The sequence below is a fragment of the Oncorhynchus mykiss genome, chromosome 21 (genome assembly GCF_013265735.2).
Source record: "Oncorhynchus mykiss isolate Arlee chromosome 21, USDA_OmykA_1.1, whole genome shotgun sequence".
In the NCBI taxonomy this organism is placed as follows: domain Eukaryota; kingdom Metazoa; phylum Chordata; class Actinopteri; order Salmoniformes; family Salmonidae; genus Oncorhynchus; species Oncorhynchus mykiss.
This window is the reverse complement of record NC_048585.1, coordinates 64919323-64934508: the sequence shown is the minus strand read 5'-3', so window position 1 is coordinate 64934508 and position 15186 is coordinate 64919323. Positions and strand designations below refer to the sequence as shown.

Sequence of the window (15186 nt, the reverse complement as noted above, 5' to 3'; positions counted from 1 at the left end):
AGTTAGTGTTGCAAGAAGCAAATTTCTGCTTGAAAAAGCTAGCCTTGGCTTTTCTAACTGCCTGTGTATAATGGTTTCTAGCTTCCCTGAACAGCTGCATATCACGGGGGCTGTTCGATGCTAATGCAGAACGCCATAGGACGTTTTTGTGTTGATTAAGGGCAGTCAGGTCTGGGGAGAACCAAGGGCTATATCTGTTCCTGGTTCTAAATTTCTTGAATGGGGCATGTTTATTTAAGATGGTTAGGAAGGCATTTTTAAAAAATATCCAGGCATCCTCTACTGACGGGATGAGGTCAATATCCTTCCAGGATACCCCGGCCAGGTCGATTAGAAAGGCCTGCTCGCTGAAGTGTTTCAGGGAGCGTTTTACAGTGATGAGAGGAGGTCGTTTGACCGCTGACCCATTACGGATGCAGGCAATGAGGCAGTGATCGCTGAGATCTTGGTTGAAGACAGCAGAGGTGTATTTAGAGGGGAAGTTGGTTAGGATGATATCTATGAGGGTGCCCGTGTTTAAGGCTTTGGGGAGGTACCTGGTAGGTTCATTGATAATTTGTGTGAGATTGAGGGCATCAAGTTTAGATTGTAGGATGGCTGGGGTGTTAAGCATGTTCCAGTTTAGGTCGCCTAGCAGCACGAGCTCTGAAGATAGATGGGGGGCAATCAGTTCACATATGGTGTCCAGAGCACAGCTGGGGGCAGAGGGTGGTCTATAGCAGGCGGCAACGGTGAGAGACTTGTTTTTAGAAAGGTGGATTTTTAAAAGTAGAAGTTCAAATTGTTTGGGTACAGACCTGGATAGTAGGACAGAACTCTGCAGGCTATCTTTGCAGTAAATTGCAACACCGCCCCCTTTGGCAGTTCTATCTTGTCTGAAAATGTTGTAGTTTGGAATTAAAATGTCTGAATTTTTGGTGGTCTTCCTAAGCCAGGATTCAGACACAGCTAGAACATCCGGGTTGGCAGAGTGTGCTAAAGCAGTGAATAGAACAAACTTAGGGAGGAGGCTTCTAATGTTAACATGCATGAAACCAAGGCTATTACGGTTACAGAAGTCGTCAAAAGAGAGCGCCTGGGGAATAGGAGTGGAGCTAGGCACTGCAGGGCCTGGATTCACCTCTACATCGCCAGAGGAACATAGGAGGAGTAGAATAAGGGTGCGACTAAAAGCAATAAGAATTGGTCGTCTAGAACGTCTGGAACAGAGAGTAAAAGGAGGTTTCTGGGGGCGATAAAATAGCATCAAGGTATAATGTACAGACAAAGGTAAGGTAGGATGTGAATACAGTGGAGGTAAACCTAGGTATTGAGTGATGAAGAGAGAGATATTGTCTCTAGAAACATCATTGAAACCAGGAGATGTCATTGCATGTGTGGGTGGTGGAACTAATAGGTTGGATAAGGTATAGTGAGCAGGACTAGAGGCTCTACAGTGAAATAAGCCAATAAACACTAACCAGAACAGCAATGGACAAGACATATTGACATTAAGGAGAGGCATGCTTAGTCGAGTGATCAAAAGGGTCCAGTGAGTGGAGAGGTTGGTTTAGGGTCACGGCGATTTAGACAGCTAGCCAAGCCAACCGGTAGCAAGCTAGCATAGGATGGAGTCTGTTGTTAGCCACCTCTTGCGTTCGGTCAGTAGATTAGTGGGGTTCCGTGTGGTAGAGGGGATTAATCCAAATCACACAACAACAACAAAAATAAGAACAATAGATATAGTTATAAAGGCCCGAGAAGAAAACATAATAATTCAAATAAATAAATTGTCCGATTGTCTATTCAGATAGCAGCCGGAAAGACAGCTAACGGTTAGCGGGCCGCAGATGGGCGTTCCGGTAACGTCGCGACAGAGGAGCCAGCCGGATCTCCTTCAGGTAGATAACGTCGGCAGTCCGGTTGTGAAGGCCCGGGGGGGCTCCGCGTAGGCAGTGAAACGGGTCCGGATAGGTGACTGCAGCCCAGGAGTGAATGATGGAACTCAGGCGTGATTGACGGAGCTGGCTAGCACCGGAACAATCGATGTTTGCTCCGGAATCGACGAAAGCCGACTGTCACACGGATAGCAGCTAGCTAGCTGTGAGATCCGGGTATGAATGTCCAGAGAGCAGTTGAAATCCAGGGACATGGAGAGAAAAATTGGTCCGGTATGTTCCGTTCCGAGCCGCGCTGCGCCGTACAAAACTGGCGATAGATTTTCGATAGATTTTCGAACTAAAGGACAGCCGATGACCACAAACCGTGGTTAGCTTCTGATTAGCTTCTGGGCTAGCTCCTGGCTAGCTTCTGGCTAGTTTCTGGCCAGCCTCCTGGAGTTTCTGGCTAGCTTCCTGAAGGATTGCAGATCTGAGGTAAATAATACTTTTTTTATAAATATAAATTGGTGAGGCTGGTTGCAGGAGAGTGTTTAGAAGATGAGTTGATGGAAAATAAAAATAAAATAAAAATAAAATGTATGTGAAAAAAGTTGTAAATATATATATATACAGGACACGACAAGACGAGGACAAAAGACGTCTGAACTGCTATGCGATCTTGGATGCATTATTACATTACATTACATTACTTTGACCCCTGTGTGTTATAGTTAGGTACAGTGGTTTAATGTGTTTTGATCTTTGACCCCTGTGTGTTATAGTTAGGTACAGTGGTTTAATGTGTTTTGATCTTTGACCCCTGTGTGTTATAGTTAGGTACAGTGGTTTGACCTTTGACCCCTGTGTGTTATAGTTAGGTACAGTGGTTTAATGTGTTTTGACCTTTGACCCCTGTGTGTTATAGTTAGGTACAGTGGTTTAATGTGTTTTGACCTTTGACCCCTGTGTGTTATAGTTAGGTACAGTGGTTTAATGTGTTTTGACCTTTGACCCCTGTGTGTTATAGTTAGGTACAGTGGTTTAATGTGTTTTGACCTTTGACCCCTGTGTGTTATAGTTAGGTACAGTGGTTTAATGTGTTTTGACCTTTGACCCCTGTGTGTTATAGTTAGGTACAGTGGTTTAATGTGTTTTGATCTTTGACCCCTGTGTGTTATAGTTAGGTAGTGGTTTGATCTTTGACCCCTGTGTGTTATAGTTAGGTAGTGGTTTGATCTTTGACCCCTGTGTGTTATAGTTAGGTAGTGGTTTGATCTTTGACCCCTGTGTGTTATAGTTAGGTAGTGGTTTGATCTTTGACCCCTGTGTGTTATAGTTAGGTACAGTGGTTTAATGTGTTTTGATCTTTGACCCCTGTGTGTTATAGTTAGGTAGTGGTTTGATCTTTGACCCCTGTGTGTTATAGTTAGGTAGTGGTTTGATCTTTGACCCCTGTGTGTTATAGTTAGGTAGTGGTTTGATCTTTGACCCCTGTGTGTTATAGTTAGGTAGTGGTTTGATCTTTGACCCCTGTGTGTTATAGTTAGGTACAGTGGTTTGATCTTTGACCCCTGTGTGTTATAGTTAGGTACAGTGGTTTGATCTTTGACCCCTGTGTGTTATAGTTAGGTTCAGTGGTTTGATCTTTGACCCCTGTGTGTTATAGTTAGGTACAGTGGTTTAATGTGTTTTGATCTTTGACCCCTGTGTGTTATAGTTAGGTACAGTGGTTTGATCTTTGACCCCTGTGTGTTATAGTTAGGTACAGTGGTTTGATCTTTGACCCCTGTGTGTTAGTTAGGTACAGTGGTTTGATCTTTGACCCCTGTGTGTTATAGTTAGGTACAGTGGTTTGACCTTTGACCCCTGTGTGTTATAGTTAGGTACAGTGTCTCTGGCTTTGTTCCGAACTCTCATTGGTCTGTTCTGTGAAGACGTCATGCTTCAGCTCATACTCAGGTAGGAAGGTGTGTGTGTTCAGTGTGTGTGCTCAGTGTGTGTGTGTGTTCAGTGTGTGTGTGTGTGTGTGTGTGTCAACGTGATCCATTCCAGACATTACAATGAGCCTCATATAGCTCCCCCCACCAGCCTCCTCTGACGTGCATGCGTCTGTGTGTTTCTTCCCTCTCTCTCTGCAGGTATCTGATCCCGTGTACACACCTGTGTGTGAGAGAACGCCGCTCTCTGAAGGACAGAGACGCCTACTCTTCATCAGCTGTTAAATTCCTCTTCCTCACTCCCTCCTGGTGCCCCCTGCGCCTCGGAGCCGTACACACTCACACCCAACACATCCACTGGGCCATGGGGAATGGTGAGAACACACACACACACACACACTCACACACACACTGAAAACACACACACACACACACACACACACACACCACACCACACCACACACACACACTGACACAGAGCACTACACAGAGCACTACACAGCCACGCTGACACAGAGCACTACACAGCCACGCTGACACAGAGCACTACACAGCCACACTGACACAGAGCACTACACAGAGCACTACACAGCCACACTGACACAGAGCACTACACAGCCACACTGACACAGAGCACTACACAGAGCACTACACAGCCACACTGACACAGAGCACTACACAACCACAGAGCACTACACAGCCACACTGACACAGAGCACTACACAGAGCACTACACAGCCACACTGACACAGAGCACTACACAGCCACACTGACACAGAGCACTACATAGAGCACTACACAGCCACACTGACACAGAGCACTACACAGCCACACTAACACAGAGCACTACACAGCCACACTGACACAGAGCACTACACAGAGCACTACACATCCACACTGACACAGCCACACTAACACAAAGCACTACACAGCCACACTGACACAGAGCACTACACAGAGCACTACACAGCCACACTAACACAGAGCACTACACAGCCACACTAACACAGAGCACTACACAGAGCACTACACAGCCACACTGACACAGAGCACTACACAGCCACACTAACACAGAGCACTACACAGAGCACTACACAGCCACACTGACACAGAGCACTACACAGCCAGGCTTACACAGAGCACTACCTTGCACTTTCACTGACCTGTCTCTCTTCTCCTCCTCTTCTTCTCCTCCTCCTCTTCTTCTCCTCCTCCTCTTCCTCTTCTCCTCCTCCTCCTCCTCCTCTCCTCCTCCTCCTCCTCCTCCTCCTCCTCCTCCTCCTCCTCCTCTCTTCTGCTCCTCAGACGTTCCCATGTCAGAGGGTGACAGTGTTGGTTACTCCAGGATCTGCAGGACAGACCTCCTGATGAATGTCAACTATCTCCAGTACCTCTGGGATGCTAGAGTTGGGATCGCTGCATCGCTCCAGGCCTGTCTGGTCTGGTCTGGTCCCTATGACGGGGAGAAGCCTGCAGCTCGAGAGGAGGAAGACGGGGAAGAAGAGAGAGAGCAAGAGATAGAGGAGGAGAAGACGGATCAAACCTTCAACTGGACTTCATCTCCCAGCCCTCCCCTCACCTCCCCCCCTGTAACCATGGGAAACCAACATAGAGGGGGAGACGGAGGGAGGGGGAGTGTGGTCGAGTTGGAGTGGGATGATAGTTATGAGTGGGATGATAGTGCCCTCCCCTCCTCCTCCCTCCCGCTCACCCCCCCAGTACATATTGAAACCCCTCAGCATATTCAGGAGATGAGACGTTCGGCCATAATGTTGATCCAAGGCTCCTACGTAGAGGAGTCGGACTTTCAGGACGATGTGTTGGTCTATAACCTCATAGCACAGAAAGACGAGGTGGAATACAAGCCTGACCGCAGGACTACTCCACAGACCAGGAAACCAGTTGTTAGTCAAACAACCTCGCTCGTTCACAGACATGGAACGCTTAGACGAGAGAAGGAGAGGGTGATCGTGGAAGAGGAGGTGAGAGAGGAAGAGGGGGTGAGAGAGGAAGAGGGGATGAGAGAGAAAGAGGAGGTGATCGTGGAAGAGGGGGTGAGAGAGGAAGAGGGGGTGAGAGAGGAAGAGGGGATGAGAGAGAAAGAGGAGGTGGTCGTGGAAGAGGGGGTGAGAGAGGAAGAGGGGGTGAGAGAGGAAGAGGGGGTGATCGTGGAAGAGGGGGTGAGAGAGGAAGAGGGGGTGAGAGAGGAAGAGGGGGTGATCGTGGAAGAGGGGCTGATCGTGGAAGAGGGGGTGAGAGAGGAAGAGGGGGTGAGAGAGGAGAAGCGATCACAACCACAGCTGCTCAGTAACGGTCTGAGCTGTGAGGACCACACAGTCAATGAGGAGGTAGACGATGACCGTAAACGCAAGTCGTCTGGACCGCATTTGGACCACAACTGCAACAGGACGGTGACCACGACCGTGAATCAGACGAATGACCTGACAACAGCAGACCACCAGGAGAGAACCACCTCAGAGAACCACACGCACCCAGTCGAGAAACAGCAGGCCTGTAACAAAACCGATGCTGATCATCCTGTGAGCCCGGTTACGACCTCGGCGGTGGATGACAGCTTCCTGTCCCAGTATCGGGAGCTCATGCGCTCGCTGGGGGTGGAGCCTGATGACGTCACCGATGACATCACAGAGTTCAGGAAGCGTGTGTTGGCTCTGGCCCAGGGAGGAGAGGAGGAGGAGGTGGACTTTAGCGTGTTCTCTACAGACTCCCCGGAACCGAAGGATGCCGATCTGGAACCGGAGAACAGTCCAGAACTGACGAGCAACAGCCAAGACAGAAAACATGGGATACCCTTCACTGGTGAGATATTCAGAACTGTCATGCCTGTGTGCACACTTTATGTGGAATGTTGAGGGCCTTAGAATGACGAGGGTACTAAAATAATGAGGGTTGTAGAATGACGAGGGTACTAAAATAATGAGGGTTGTAGAATGACGAGGGTTCTAAAATGACAAGGGTTGTAGAATGACGAGGGTTGTAGAATGACGAGGGTTCTAAAATAACGAGGGTTGTAGAATGATGAGGGTTCTAAAATAACGAGGGTTATAGAATGACGAGGGTTGTAGAATGACAAGGGTTCTAAAATAAAGAGGGTTGTAGAATGACAAGGGTTGTAGAATGACAAGGGTTCTAAAATAACGAGGGTTGTAGAATGATGAGGGTTGTAGAACAACGAGGGTTCTAAAATAACGAGGGTTGTAGAATGACGAAGGTTCTAAAATAACGAGAGTTGTAGAATGACGAGGGTACTAAAACAATGAGGGTTGTAGAATGACGAGGGTTCTAAAATGACGAGGGTTGTAGAATGACGAGGGTTCTAAAATGACGAGGGTTGTAGAATGACGAGGGTTCTAAAATAATGAGGGTTGTAGAATGACAAGGGTTCTAAAATAACGAGGGTTGTAGAATAACAAGGGTTCTAAAATAACGAGGGTTGTAGAATGACGAGGGTTGTAGAATGAAGAGGGTTGTAGAATGACGAGGGTTCTAAAATAACGAGGGTTGTAGAATGACGAGGGTTCTAAAATAACGAGGGTTCTAAAATAACGAGGGTTGTAGAATGACGAGGGTTCTAAAATAACGAGGGTTGTAGAATGACGAGGGTTCTAAAATAACGAGGGTTGTAGAATGACGAGGGTTCTAAAATAACGAGGGTTCTAAAATAACGAGGCTTGTAGAATGACGAGGGTTCTATAATAACGAGGGTTGTAGAATGACGAGGGTTCTAAAATAACGACGGTTGTAGAATGACGAGGGTTCTAAAATAACGAGGGTTCTAGTGCTGCTCGCATGTTGAAGGTTGTAAATTTTAATCAATGAAATGGGATTTAAATGTCAGCTCTCTCAATCTCCCACTGAGTTCTGCAGTTCTCCTGTCAATGTCTACTTTATAGCTCTGTGTTGTGTGGTTCCACAGGCCCGTTCATTAGTGTTCTGCTGTCACGGTTGGAGAACCTGTTGGAGAACCCTATTCCAGTCAACCTGCTAGTTACAGGGATCCTGTCTCAGCTCGCCAAATACCCCCAGCCTCTCCTCCGGGCGTTCCTACTGAACACACACACTGACCCACCGCCCAACGTACACACACTATACCAGGTAGGACCAGAGGTGTGTGTGTGTCCCTGTCATTTTGTGTGTTAAATTGCATCTAATGGAGGTGTGTGTGTAGGTGCTGGTCTCTGTGCGTGTGCAGATAGAGCAGTACGCAACGGACCAGACAGAGTTTCCTGCTACAGTCAGAGAAGCATGGAGATACCTACTGGCTAGAGACCAAGCACTGAAACTCAGAGGTTAGGATCCATCCATCATCCATCCACCCACCATCATCCATCCACCCACCATCATCCATCCACCCACCATCATCCATCCACCCACCCACCATCATCCATCCATCTACCCACCCACCCACCCACCCACCATCATCCATCCACCCACCATCATCCATCCACCCACCATCATCCATCCATCTACCCACCCATCATCATCCACCCACCATCATCCATCCATCTACCCACCCACCATCATCCATCCATCTACCCACCCACCATCATCCATCCATCTACCCGCCCACCATCATCCATCCACCCACCATCATCCATCCACCCACCATCATCCATCCATCTACCCACCCACCATCATCCACCCATCATCATCCATCCATCTACCCACCCACCATCATCCATCCATCTACCCTCTCACCATCATCCATCCATCTACCCACCATCATCCATCTACCCACCCACCATCATCCATCCACCCACCATCATCCATCCACCCACCATCATCCATCCATCCACCCACCATCATCCATCCGCCCACCATCATCCATCCACCCACCATCATCCATCCATCCACCATCATCCATCCACCCACCATCATCCATCCATCCATCCATCCACCCACCATCATCCATCCATCCACCATCATCCATCCATCCACCCACCCACCCACCCACCATCATCCATCCATCCATCCACCCACCATCATCCATCCACCCACCATCATCCACCCACCATCATCCATCCATCCATCCACCCACCCACCATCATCCATCCACCCACCATCATTCATCCATCCACTCACCATCATCCATCTACCCACCATCATCTACCCAAAATCATCCACCCACCCACCATCATCCATCCACCCACCCATCATCCACCTACCACCATCCATCTATACATCCAACACACACACTCTGACCCTCTGTCTTTCTCTCCCTCTGTCTCTCTCTCTCTTTCTCTCTCTCTCCCTCTGTCTGTCTGTCTGTCTGTCTCTGTCTCTCTCTCTCCCTCCCTCCCTCCCTCTTGTCTCTCTCTCTCTCCCTATGTCTCTCTCTCTCTCTCTCTCCCTCCCTCTGTCTGTCTGTCTGTCTCTCTGTCTCTCTCTCTCCCTCCCTCCCTCTTGTCTCTCTCTCTCTCCCTCTGTCTCTCTCGCTCCCTCTGTCTCTCTCTCTCTCCCTCTGTCTCTCTCTCTCTCCCTCTGTCTCTCTCTCTCTTTCTCTCTCTCTCCCTCTGTCTGTCTGTCTGTCTGTCTCTGTCTCTCTCTCTCCCTCCCTCCCTCTTGTCTCTCTCTCTCTCCCTCTGTCTCTCTCGCTCCCTCTGTCTCTCTCTCTCTCCCTATGTCTCTCTCTCTCTCTCTCTCTCCCTCCCTCTGTCTGTCTGTCTGTCTGTCTCTCTGTCTCTCTCTCTCCCTCCCTCTTGTCTCTCTCTCTCTCCCTCTGTCTCTCTCGTTCCCTCTGTCTCTCTCTCTCTCCCTCTGTCTCTCTCTCTCTTTCTCTCTCTCTCCCTCTGTCTGTCTGTCTGTCTGTCTCTGTCTCTCTCTCTCCCTCCCTCCCTCTTGTCTCTCTCTCTCTCCCTCTGTCTCTCTCGCTCCCTCTGTCTCTCTCTCTCTCCCTATGTCTCTCTCTCTCTCTCTCCCTCCCTCTGTCTGTCTGTCTGTCTGTCTGTCTCTCTGTCTCTCTCTCTCCCTCCCTCCCTCTTGTCTCTCTCTCTCTCCCTCTGTCTCTCTCTCTCTCCCTCTGTCTCTCAGAGCTCCTCGAGGACAGCCATAGTGATAACAGGAAGAGTGTTCTACCCAATGGAACACAGCATATAACGCAGAACGTCCCCCCGTGTCCCAACATTCCTCCGCAGGCCAGGAACAGAGTCTTCGCTACGGTTCTATATGCAGAGTTCTTAAAGGAGTTAGCTGCCATCGCACAGGAACACTCTATAGTACCTGACTCACTTCTAGAGGAGATTAACACACCTGACTCACCTGTAGAGGAATAGATTAACACACCTGACTCACCTATAGAGGAATAGATTAACACACCTGACTCACATATAGAGGATATTAACACACCGACTCACCTATAGAGGAGGAGATTAACACACCTGACTCACCTATAGAGGAGGAGATTAACACACCTGACTCACATATAGAGGAATAGATTAACACACCTGACTCACATATAGAGGATATTAACACACCGACACACATAGAGGAGGAGATTAACACACCTGACTCACCTATAGAGGAGGAGATTAACACACCTGACTCACCTATAGAGGAATAGATTAACACACCTGACTCACATATAGAGGAGATTGACAGACCTGACTCACCTATAGAGGAGATTAACACACCTGACTCACCTATAGAGGAGATTAACACACCTGACTCACCTATAGAGGACTAGATTAACACACCTGACTCACATATAGAGGAATAGATTAACACACCCGACTCACCTATAGAAGAGATTAGCACACCTGACTCACCTATAGAGGAATAGATTAACACACCTGACTCACCTATAGAGGACTAGATTAACACACCTGACTCACATATAGAGGAATAGATTAACAGACCTGACTCACCTATAGAGGAATAGATTAACACACCTGACTCACCTATAGAGGAGATTAACACACCTGACTCACCTATAGAGGAAGAGATTAACACACCTGACTCACATATAGAGGAGATTAACACACCTGACTCACCTATAGAGGAATAGATTAACACACCTGACTCACCCATAGAGGACTAGATTAACACACCTGATTCTCATATAGAGGAGATTAACGCACCTGACTCACCTATAGAGGAGATTAACACACCTGACTCACCTATAGAGGACTAGATTAACACACCTGACTCACATATAGAGGAGGAGATTAACACACCTGACTCACCTATAGAGGAGGAGATTAACACACCTGACTCACCTATAGAGGAGATTAACACACCTGACTCACCTATAGAGGACTAGATTAACACACCTGACTCACATATAGAGGAGGAGATTAACACACCTGACTCACCTATAGAGTAGTAGATTAACACACCTGACTCACCTATAGAGGAGGAGATTAACACACCTGACTCACCTATAGAGGAGATTAACACACCTGACTCACCTATAGAGGAGATTAACACATCTGACTCACCTATATAGATTAACACACCTGACTCACCTATATAGATTAACACATCTGACTCACCTATAGAGTAGTAGATTAACACATCTGACTCATCTATATAGATTAACACATCTGACTCACCTATAGAGGAGATTAACACACCTGACTCACCTATAGAGGAGATTAACACACCTGACTCACCTATATAGATTAACACATTTGACTCATCTATAGAGTAGTAGATTAACACATCTGACTCACCTATATAGATTAACACATCTGACTCACCTATATAGATTAACACATCTGACTCACCTATATAGATTAACACATCTGACTCATCTATAGAGTAGTAGATTAACACATCTGACTCACCTATAGAGGAGATTAACACATCTGACTCACCTATAGAGGAGATTAACACACCTGACTCACCTATAGAGGAGATTAACACAATTGATGCACCTATAGAGGAGATTAACACACCCGACTCACATATAGAGGAGATTAACACACCTGACTCACCTATAGAGGAGATTAACACAATTGATGCACCTATAGAGGAGATTAACACACCCGACTCACATATAGAGGAGATTAACACACCTGACTCACCTATAGAGGAATAGATTAACACACCTGACTCACCTATAGAGGAGATTAACACACCTGACTCACCTATAGAGTATTAGATTAACACACCTGACTCACCTATATAGATTAACACATCTGACTCATCTATAGAGTAGTAGATTAACACATCTGACTCACCTATATAGATTAACACACCTGAGTCACCTATATAGATTAACACATCTGACTCACCTATATAGATTAACACATCTGACTCACCTATATAGATTAACACACCCGACTCACATATAGAGGAGATTAACACACCTGACTCACCTATAGAGGAATAGATTAACACACCTGACTCACCTATAGAGGAGATTAACACACCTGACTCACCTATAGAGTATTAGATTAACACACCTGACTCACCTATAGAGGAGATTAACACATCTGACTCATCTATAGAGTAGTAGATTAACACATCTGACTCACCTATATAGATTAACACATCTGACTCATCTATAGAGTATTAGATTAACACATCTGACTCACCTATATAGATTAACACATCTGACTCATCTATAGAGTAGTAGATTAACACATCTGACTCACCTATATAGATTAACACATCTGACTCACCTATAGAGTAGTAGATTAACACACCTGACTCACCTATATAGATTAACACGTAACAGAGTTAAAATGGAGCCAGGAGCCTCCCTCCAGTCTGAAATGTCTCCATCGTCTCCAAACTGCACCTTGTTTTGTAGCAGAACTGGCTAATACGTTTCCCAGCAGGCAGGTCACGTGTTTCAGAAACAGAGGGTCACTAAGCCGTGGTCACGTGTTTCTGAAACAGAGGGTCACTAAGCCGTGGTCACGTGTTTCTGAAACAGAGGGTCACTAAGCCGTGGTGTAGGAGTCACGTGTTTCTGAAACAGAGGGTCACTAAGCCGTGGTCACGTGTTTCTGAAACAGAGGGTCACTAAGCCGTGGTGTAGGGGTCACGTGTTTCTGAAACAGAGGATCACTAAGCCGTGGTGTAGGGGTCACGTGTTTCTGAAACAGAGGGTCACTAAGCCGTGGTGTAGGGGTCACGTGTTTCTGAAACAGAGGGTCACTAAGCCGTGGTGTAGGGGTCACGTGTTTCTGAAACAGAGGGTCACTAAGCCGTGGTGTAGGGGTCACGTGTTTCTGAAACAGAGGGTCACTAAGCCGTGGTACGTACAGGGTTAGCATCACAGTGATGCCACTCACACACACAGCAGGTATGGACTAGTCTGTGTTGTGGGCACCTGGGTTCACGTTGGGCTATTCGTCCTTATTAAGACATATATTTCCTAATACATTGATATGTATTTTACTAATACATTTATATATTTCCTTATACGTGTATATATATTAAAATATATATTTGTATATATTCCTGGCATTACTTGATGAGATTTCTCTTTTGAATATGAACTGAAATGATGTTTCAAATCCACAGTTTTGTACTTATTTTGGACAGCGTTGAGCATCTGGTTCCTACGTGTTCGTACCTACAACGAAATGATAGGAGATTATTTCATTATTTTTCTCCTTTTTAAATATTTTGGCTGGTTTGAGTGTAACTAAGGCAACAGGGTTAAAAAGGCACAGATTGTTGACCCGAGCAGCATGTTGGTGGTTTATACTGTTATGACACTACATGTCAATCCCGTATTCTTCTTTTCATTACGACTTGTCTAATTTCAGTTGAAATATATATCCTGTTCTGTGCTTTCTGTCCTGTGTGTTGTTCGAGGTTATGTTTGTATAGAACACATTCAAGAAATGTGTCCTAAATGGAATCTTATTCCCTACATAGTGCACTACTTTAGACCAGAGCCTTATGGTCAGCCCTATGGGCCCTGGTCTAAAGTAGTGCACTATGTAGGGAATAGGGCCCTGGTCTAAAGTAGTGCACTATGTAGGGAATAGGGCCCTGGTCTAAAGTAGTGCACTATGTAGGGAATAGGGCCCTGGTCTAAAGTAGTGCACTATGTAGGGAATAGGGCCCTGGTCTAAAGTAGTGCACTATGTAGGGAATAGGGCCCTGGTCTAAAGTAGTGCACTATATAGGGTTCTATAGGGCCCTGGTATATAGTAGTACACTATATAGGGTTCTATAGGGCCCTGGTATATAGTAGTGCACTATATAGGGTTCTATAGAGCCCTGGTCTAAAGTAGTGCACTATATAGGGTTCTATAGAGCCCTGGTCTAAAGTAGTGCACTATATAGGGTTCTATAGGGCCCTGGTATATAGTAGTGCACTCTATAGGGACTAGGGAGACCTTTGAGACACAACAAAGATGTGTTTTTTCTGTGTTGAAGCCTTACACCTCCATGTGAGTGAACCTCCGAGACAGTGTCTATATGCTCATTTACATGACTGTATCTAGGTTTGAATCAGTCAGTCATATATGATATATATATGTAATATAAATTCACATTTTTCTGTGTCTGTATTTTCATCTTCATGTTATTTATACTTTGTCGTGTTTTGTAGAAATGTATCCCGTTTGTTTTACAGCAAAGTGAATTGTTTTATTAATAAATTATTTCCAAAACAGCGTGGTTGCTCTGGAAACAGCGTGGTTGCTCTGGAAACAGCGTGGTTGCTCTGGAAACAGCGTGGTTGCTCTGGAAACAGCGTGGTTGCTCTGGAAACAGCGTGGTTGTTCCTGTGTTTTCATCAGTGTGACCACGCTGCCCCTGGAGGTGAGGGATGGTTGATTCATTCTGCTCTTGTCTCCAACAGTATTTGGAATAAAAACAGGATTTTACCAAAATGAAGTAAATATTTTTCTATACAGTGTCCCAGGATACTTTGCTGCAGGAGGAGGCACTGAATACATCTATACAGGTCTGTTAATACAGGACTAGTAATACAGGACTAGTAATACAGGACTAGTAATACAGGACTAGTAATACAGGACTAGTAATACGGGACTAGTAAAGGTCTGTTAATACAGGACTAGTAATACAGGACTAGTAATACGGGACTAGTAATACGGGACTAGTAATACGGGACTAGTAATACAGGACTAGTAATACAGGACTAGTAAAGGTCTGTTAATACAGGACTAGTAATACAGGACTAGTAAAGGTCCTCTAATACAGGACTAGTAAAGGTCTGTTAATACAGGACTAGTAATACAGGACTAGTAATACAGGACTAGTAATACGGGACTAGTAAAGGTCTGTTAATACAGGACTAGTAATACAGGACTAGTAATACAGGACTAGTAATACGGGACTAGTAATACAGGACTAGTAATACAGGACTAGTAAAGGTCTGTTAATACAGGACTAGTAATACAGGACTAGTAAAGGTCCTCTAATACAGGACTAGTAAAGGT

The 15186-nt window shown here is 46.0% G+C and overlaps 1 protein-coding gene across 1 annotated transcript; it reads left to right on the top strand.

The window, feature by feature from the left end:
• Nucleotides 1-3742: 3742 nt before the first annotated feature.
• On the top strand, nucleotides 3743-11020 carry LOC118942819 (protein FAM160A1-like). The gene is made up of 7 exons (XM_036956541.1): nucleotides 3743-3818; nucleotides 3998-4170; nucleotides 5102-5850; nucleotides 5974-6616; nucleotides 7734-7912; nucleotides 7986-8106; nucleotides 9848-11020. Exons 1-7 carry the CDS (start codon nucleotides 3799-3801, stop codon nucleotides 10087-10089), a joined length of 2127 nt encoding a protein of 708 aa, XP_036812436.1. The 5' UTR covers nucleotides 3743-3798; the 3' UTR covers nucleotides 10090-11020.
• The last annotated feature ends 4166 nt before the right edge of the window (nucleotides 11021-15186 follow it).